This window comes from Chenopodium quinoa, unplaced genomic scaffold, assembly GCF_001683475.1.
Source record: "Chenopodium quinoa cultivar QQ74 unplaced genomic scaffold, ASM168347v1, whole genome shotgun sequence".
NCBI lineage: Eukaryota > Viridiplantae > Streptophyta > Magnoliopsida > Caryophyllales > Amaranthaceae > Chenopodium > Chenopodium quinoa.
Window position 1 is genome coordinate 1,283,515 of NW_018743144.1, and position 8,285 is coordinate 1,291,799.

Genomic DNA, 8,285 nt, shown 5'->3' on the forward strand with positions numbered 1-8,285 from the left:
GTCAAAGGGGCTTCACAAGGGTTGTACTGACACGGCTTAAGGTAGAGGTCGGAATATTCAATTTGAAATAGTGGCGGTAATTCCTAAGTTAAGCAAGAGAAAGGGGGATCCTCAAGGTCAAAACTCAAAACACAACCACAACTCAAACGAATATCCAAACATTTTGATTTCATTCGCATCACCACCCTTTATTCAAGTATATATACAAGATAAATAAATTTTTCATTTCATCAAATAAAGGTTTTTTTTTTTTTTTTGTTTTTTCAAACTTCTTTACATATTTAACTCTAGAATTACAAACCAATTCCACAAATGATTCACGTTCACATTCATGACGCTCTTTCACACTCGCCTCGCAAAGCCATTGCTTCATTAACTAATAGGGGTTAGTAAACATAGGTCGCTAGGCTTGTAATGAGGTTGAGACAAGAATGGGAAAACATTAGGCTCAAATTGGTTGGCAAGAGGGATGATGCAAAGAGAAAAATCAAATTTGTAACTAAATAAAAGAGAAAATAAACAAAAATGAGAAATGGTGCCCTTTTCCTCTCTCAAAAGTCCAAGGTCGCGATCTTGGGAGCTAATAGTCAACACAAGGATTCAAACATGCATAGTCGAGGATCCTAATACGCCGCTCAACAAGTTGATGAAGGAATGAACAAGAGAACCTCACACGGGATGAGAAAGGTAAGCAAATACCAACTAGAGGGCTTCAAATCCACTACAGGGAGCAACTCCATCTTATCACATCCCGCGAACTAGGGGTTCAAACGCCCTCACAAGTTCTTACCCTTGCTACCTTAACTAAGGCTTGTCTAATTCAATCAACAACAATCTCGAAATGTGCACCTCATCACATAGTTAAGAAAAAGGACAAACATTCAAGGATGAATCATCACGGAGATAGAATCCAAATGTAGCAAGCAAGTTCCAAAACACATTCATATCATCATGCCATAATTATGCTTATCACACAAAAGGAAGTAAAACAAAGGAAAGAGAGAATCAAGAAGGTTCATATGAGAGGCTTAAAGATTCAAATAAATCCCAATCGACATACAAGTGATCGTTCGGTCTCAATACCAACGATCCCAGGTTCCTTGGAACCGCATGCAAACATCCTCGAACCATTCAACTCTTTCCTAAGCTAAAGCCTAAACTAAACACGACACGAGAAAAGAAAAGAAAAGTAAAGGTAAGATCTCACCAATGTCTCTTGAAGAAAAAAAAGAAAGCAACCAAGCGATTTACCGTGCCTCCACATGTCGCTTTCAATTTCTTCCAAGCTACAAAAGAGAGGAAAACAAAGAAAAACAAGGCAAGCACTACAAAGAAAAGAACGTTAGTACTAGAGAGAGAGAAAAAAAATCCATGAACTAAATTCTTTGGGTATGACCTACTACCCAAACATCTCATCATTATAGAGTCATTATCATCAAAACATTGTCATCGTATCATCATCATCATAGAAACGGACATCATAGACACCAGACAACAACAACGCTACCAACGACACCTACACCCAAAACCCCTAAATAGTCCCTTGAGTCCTAGGTGCCTTCCCCCACACTCGCCTCAAGCATTCCCTAACACTCTCCTTTGACTCAGACACCCCCCCCCCTACACTAGAGTAAAGCGTTGTCCTCGATGCGGCGTGAGGACAAGTAATAGGGGGGGAAGACAAAGGGAGGGAACAAAAAGAACAAGGGGGAGACTAATTGCCACTAGAGCCGGCACCGTCATTATCCGCGCTCCCATCGTCGTAGGAGAAACCCGATGGGGGGCCATAGGGGTCCCAACCTCCGGAGTAGCCAGGTGGCCACCGCTAATGACCTTTGAAGAGGTCAAGCTGGGACGCGGATAACTGGTCATATGGCTCGGGTTGGACAAGGGGGTCGGGGTGAGAGGGGTCGACATAGGGGTTGTTAGGATCACCCCTGTAATCACTCCCACCCGAAACCCGATAATCATAATGACCGGCCTAATCAGGGAAATCACGCCTAGGCACAGTAGGGTCCGAGGTCCCTTGCCAATATGGGTTCGTAGGTAGGTTGTCACCCCCCCAAGATGGAACGAGCCCTTGTTGGGCCGGCACATAAGGGTAGTTGACTGGGGAAGTGACATCCCCTCTACGCACACTCAAATCATATAAGGCGTTGGTTTGGTAAGAGAGGTGTTGGTGGGAAGCAAACATACCTTGCATGCCGAGTTGCATGCTTTCCATTTGGGCTCGCATTGCCTCCATTTGTTGTTGGTAGTCAGGTTGATGGTGTTGTTGTTGTTGCCTTGATCCTTGTTGTTGTTGTTGTTGGTGGAACTCATCTTTTGTGCCCTCATTACTTTGGTCGGACCCTTCCCCCGTGGCCATCCTAGCGCTAGGAAGGACGCCTGAGTCCTTCTTTACCCACCATGGGTAATTGACTCCTTCCCTTGTGAAAGAAGTGAATTCCGGCTTGGGCAGGAAACAGTGGTGCTCGTGGGAGACAAGTAAGCTCCAAGTCTTTCCTCGATCCTCGGTATCTGCGATGAACTTCATGGTTTTTAGTTGGTTGAGGTCGAGCCAGATATCACTCCCATCACTCTTCCCTACGGGGGTGCAAGATTCGAGCTTAGCCAAATGCCCCAGCTTCTCGGCTATCCGAGTTACCATCCCTCCAAAATGAATTTCACCTTTCCTTGTACCCGACAGGACACTCTCAATGCATTTGGTGAATAGAAACCCGAAGTTCATTTTGTGCCCAATTTCCGGCTGCGTAGCTAGCCATAATAGTCGGATTTCTTCGGTTGTAATCTTCCCCAAGTCCTGTTTATTAAAGACCGTGTACCCAAGGATTCGATGCAGAAGTCTGATGGCTGGGTGCATGATCTCACTGGCTAAAGAGTACTTGGAGTTGAAGGCGTCCATTCTCGAAACGACCTTCCACCAGTGAAGGGGCTCATCAGCATGGAGGCCCGCATGTTCGGGGAAGAACATATCGGCATCGGGGTTGAAATCCAGCAGTTGGTTAAACTGGCGGAGGGTGAAGGTTTCTTTTTTGTTAAAGAGTTGGAAGGAGATGGAGAGATCATTATCTCCTGCGGCATGAGTTTCGAAGGAAGCAAGAAACTCTAGGGTAGGCTCTTTGTAGGTTCGATAGGCACTTGACACAAAGGAACCAAGTTCGAGGTTGTTGAACAAGAACCAACAATCCTCATCGATACCAAGCTTGGTTGTGGTGGAGTGATGGTAATGATTGGTTGGTCTCAATTTTCTGTTTAGGAGGTTGTCATAGATGGTTTTGTGGTTTTTGTTGTGGAATTTGAGGGGTGGTAGAGGTGGTGGAGCGGTTTGGGGTGTAGGTTCATTTTGTTGGGGGTTGGAAGAGGATGAACCTTGGAGTTCCTTCCCACTTTTTCTCTTCTTAGAACCGAAAACCATTGTCACCAATATCAAATTGCAGTCCAATTCCAAAACAATCACTCACAATAATCACACTACAACAATCTCCAAAACCAAAAATCACCAAGTTCAAACCACAAGCAAGCAATCTATGACAAGGAACAAACTAACACAAACAACAACTCAACAATTAATAATGCTTAAGATGATGAATGAATACAATATAGGCATGCACCAATCAAAAATTTCACCATGAAAATTCATAAACATACAATTTCTCAACCAAAAGCATGTTTCAAATTCAAAGGTAAATGCGAGTAAGGAAGAAATGTATACCAAAATGGATACCAATAATTGCTCGTACTATCCCCTTGAAGAAGAAATCAAGACTTCCTCCAAGAACCCTCCAATGGTGAAAGAAATTGCCACACAAAGAGGAATACCGAAATTGGGGGTTTTAAAGGATGAAATTTCATATTTTTGGTGAGAAAAATTGTAGAAGAGTGAGGGAATTGTTGAAATTTGATGGAATTTGATGAATTATGAAGAGAAATTTAAGAGGAATGGGTTAGGGTTTGGAATGGAGTAAGGAGTAGAGAGAGAAAAGGGAAAAAAAACTGATTGTGTTTTCGGGCATATGGCTGAAAATAAAAGGAGAAGTCGCAGCCCTGAAGGGCCGCGCCCGCGGCATGCTCTGACCGCGCCCGCGGGATCGTATGCCGCGCCCGCGGCTTCAGGGTTTCAGGTTTCTGTTTTTCTGGACTGCAGGATGCCGCGCCCGCGGGGTGGAACTGCGCGCCTGCGGCTAACTCTGCCCGCGCCCGCTCTCTGTATCCCTGAGCCTTCTGTGCGCGCCCTCTCCAGTTATAACCCAGGCATCTCCTCTTTATCTTGAAAACAGGGGAGGGGCTTGCCGCGCCCGCGGGCCAATGGGCCTTGCCCGCGGGTGGCCTGTGCGCGCCCTCTCCAAGGTCCTCTCTGGGCATCTCCACTTCCTCTTTCTCCAAACTCCTTCTCTTCTCCAAACCCAACTTAATAGATCATGCACCCAAAGATCAAGGTACCTAAAGAATGAACAACACACTCAATAAGAGATTAAAGGAAAAATAATCCAAAAATAGTCAAAGACAAAAAACACAAAATCAAAAAGGGTTGAGAATTCGGGTTGCCTCCCAAAAAGCGCTTCTTTATAAGGTCATTAGCTTGACCATTTCACATTATCATCAAGAAAGTGACTTAGGATCCGGCAGAACGAGCCTCATGCACTCAATCATGCCAATTTGATCATTGCAATGGTAGAGCTTCAAACGGTGGCCGTTGACCATGAACTTGTTCCCATTCGCTTCTAACTCAAAGGACCAATAAGGAGTTGTTTTTGAAATTGTGAAAGGCCCCGACCATTTAGACTTAAGTTTTCCGGGGAACAAACGGAGCCTAGAATTGAATAACAAAACCTTGTCCCCAACCTTAAAGCTCTTGTTCCTTATATGTTGGTCGTGCTACCTCTTGGTTCTCTCCTTGTAGAGTTTCGAGTTCTCATAGGCATCATAGCGGAGCTCCTCAAGTTCGTTGAGCTTAAGTAGCCTCTTTTCGCCCGCCAAGGTCATATCCGTATTGAGCCCTTTGATCGCCCACCAAGCTTTGTACTCTAACTCGACCGGCAAATGACAAGCCTTTCCATTGACCAATCGGTAAGGAGTAGTACCAATCGGGGTCTTGTAAGCCGTCCGTAGAGCCCAAAGCGTATCATCAAGTTTGAGAGACCAATCTTTTCTAGACTTGTTCACCATCCTCTCAAGAAGGTTCTTGATCTCCCTATTTGATACTTCCACTTGTCCTTGAGTTTGGGGGTGGTATGGTAGGCCGATTTTATGATGAACCCCATAGCGTTTGAGGAGAGCTTCAAGTTGTTTCTTGGCAGAGTGAGAACCACCATCGCTAATAAGAACTCTTGGGACCCCGAATCATGGGAAGATGATCTTTTTTAGAAGCTTGAGCACAACCTTGTGGTCATTGGTGGGCGAGGGTATAGCTTCGATCCACTTGGTCACGTAGTCCACCGCCACCAATATATAGAGATTGCCACAAGAAGAAACGAAAGGCCCCATAAAGTCGACCCCCCATACATCAAAGGGTTCAACCTCCAAAATATTTTGTTGAGGCATTTCATCACGCTTGGTTATGCCCCCACTTCTTTGGCACTTATCACATCTAGATATGAATTTGTGGGCATCCTTGTGCATTGTTGGCCACCAAAGAAGAGATTGAGAAATTTTAGCCACGGTCTTTTCTACTCCTCCATGCCCACCACATGGCAATGAATGACAATGCTCAAGCACCCCTTCGATCTCATGATCCGGAACACATTTTCTAAAAAGCCCATCTCCACATTGCTTGAATAGATAAGGATCGTTCCAAAAATATCTCCTCACTTCTTTGAAAAACCTTTTCTTTTGTTGAGAGGAGAACTCCGGGGGAACGACACCACATGCTAAGTAATTGGCAATGTCCGCATACCAAGGGCTTGGTGTTGATCCAATGGCCATAAGAGCCTCAAAACCCAATTCTTCATTGATAGGCACGTCTTCTTTAGTCTCAAAAAGAAGTCTCGATAGATGGTCCGCTACATAATTTTCCGCCCCCTTTTTGTCCCTCATCTCCATGTCAAAGTCTTTGAGAGAAAGAACCCAACGAATGAGACGCGGTTTTGCTTCCTTTTTGGTCATAAGGTAGCGGACCGCGATGTGATCCGTGTAGACTATCACCTTTGAGCATATGAGGTAAGACCGGAACTTATCCATGGCAAAGACAACCGCTAGCATTTCCTTCTCCGTTGTGGTATAATTATTTTGAGCTTCGTCGAGGGTTCTACTTGCGTAGTGGATAACACAAGATCTTCCTTCTTTCTTTTGCCCAAGCACGTCACCTACAGCAAAATCACTTGCATTGCACATTAGCTCAAAAGGCAAGCTCCAATCCGGAGCTTGCACCACAGGAGAAGAGATGAGGGCTTCCTTGAGATTTTGAAATGCCTCAAGGCAACCCTCATCAAAATTGAACACAACATCCTTTTTGAGTAATTCGGTTAAGAGTTTGGCGATAGATGAAATTTTTTTGATAAACCTCCGGTAAAAACCGGCATGCCCAAGAAAAGCTCTCACTCCCATGACGGAGGTAGGAGGGGGCAACTTAGCAATCACCGAAACCTTAGCCGAGTCTACTTCAATGCCCTTTTTTGATACTTTATGGCCTAGGACAATACCTTCCTCGACCATAAAATGACATTTTTCCCAATTCAACACTAAACTCGTCTCTTGACACCTTTTCAAAACTTTTTCAAGGTTAATAAGGCATGTGTCAAAAGACGATCCACCAACACTAAAATCATCCATAAAAACTTCAATTTCATTCTCAAGCATTTCAGAAAAAATGGAAGTCATGCATCGTTGGAAAGTTGAGGGAGCATTGCATAACCCGAATGGCATTCTTCGGTACGCATATGTCCCATATGGACACGTAAAAGTAGTTTTATCTTGATCATTTTGATGGATAGGGATTTGGAAAAAGCCGGAGTATCCATCCAAAAAGCAAAAGAAAGCATGATGGGAGAGTCTTTCCAACATTTGATCCATGAAGGAGAGAGGAAAATGATCTTTCTTAGTGTTCTTGTTCAGCTTCCTATAATCAATGCACATCCTCCACCCGGTGACCGTCCGGGTGGAGATTTCCTCTCCTCCTTCTCCCTTGAAAATGGTCATTCCACCCTTTTTGGGGACCACGTGAACCGGGCTAACCCACTTGCTATCGGAGATAGCATAGATTATACCCGCCTCACGCAATTTCAAAATTTCCTTCTTGACTACCTCTTGGAGATTGGGGTTTAACCTCCTTTGAGGTTCAATGGAGGTGGATTGATCATCCTCAAGGTGAATACGATGCATGCATAAAGAAGGGCTAATACCCTTAATATCGTCAATGCTATACCCTATCACATTTCTATATTTTCTCAAAACAACAATCAATTTTTCCAAATCAAGACCATTAAGGGAAGCATTGACAATAATGGGGTATTCTCCTTCATTTCCAAGATAAGCATATTTCAAAGAAGGGGGAAGGGGTTTGAGTTCTACCTTGGGAGGAGGCTTAGAACTCTCCTCCAATATTTCCTCCTTATGCTCAAGCTCATCATGCTTAGTACCGTTCTCTTCTTCCTTTTTGGCTTCTTCAATGGCCATAGCAAATTCCTTTGCTTCTTGGGAGAAGTAATTTTCCTCACATGTGAGAGCTTCGGCCATAGGATCTTTAGGACTCATGACAACCCTTCCCAAACGATCTAGCTCTTCATTGACAACATCGACCCTATAACACTTCTCAACCATGGGGGTTTTGAGTAGCTTAGAGAATTCAAAGACAATTTTTTCATCGGCCACTTCACATGTAAGTGTATTATTCTTGCAATTGATTACCGCCCCCAAAGTTTTAAGAGCTTCACGACCCAAGATCAAGGGTGTATCCACATCTTCTTCCATATCCATCAACACAAAGTCACATGGCACATAGATATGCGCAACTTGAATAGGGACATCTTCAAGCTCGCCACAAGGTAGCTTCACCGATCGATCGGCCAATTGAATGGTTTTCCTAGTGGGGATCATCTCAATGTTAAGCTTTTGAGCAATGGATAGAGGGATTAAACTAACACTTGCTCCGAGGTCGGCTAGGGCACCCCTAGCTACCATGTTCCCAATTTTGACCGGCAAGGTAAAGCTTCCCAGGTCCTTTTGCTTCTTGGGCATTTTGTGTTGAACAAGTGCACTCACTTGATGGGGAAGAGTGATAAGCTCATCATTGAGCTTCCTTTTGTTGGTGAGAATGTCTTTCAAGAACTTGGAGTATGAAGGCATTT

The 8,285-nt window shown here is 44.2% G+C and overlaps 1 protein-coding gene across 1 annotated transcript; it reads right to left on the reverse strand.

Annotated features, from left to right (window-relative positions):
* Positions 1-3,401: 3,401 nt before the first annotated feature.
* LOC110732116 lies at positions 3,402-5,169 on the reverse strand. The gene is made up of 2 exons (XM_021912034.1): positions 4,883-5,169; positions 3,402-3,528 (listed from the first exon to the last, which is right to left on the reverse strand). The coding sequence occupies exons 1-2, from the start codon at positions 5,167-5,169 to the stop codon at positions 3,402-3,404; spliced, it is 414 nt and encodes a 137-aa protein (XP_021767726.1).
* Between the last annotated feature and the right edge of the window lie 3,116 nt (positions 5,170-8,285).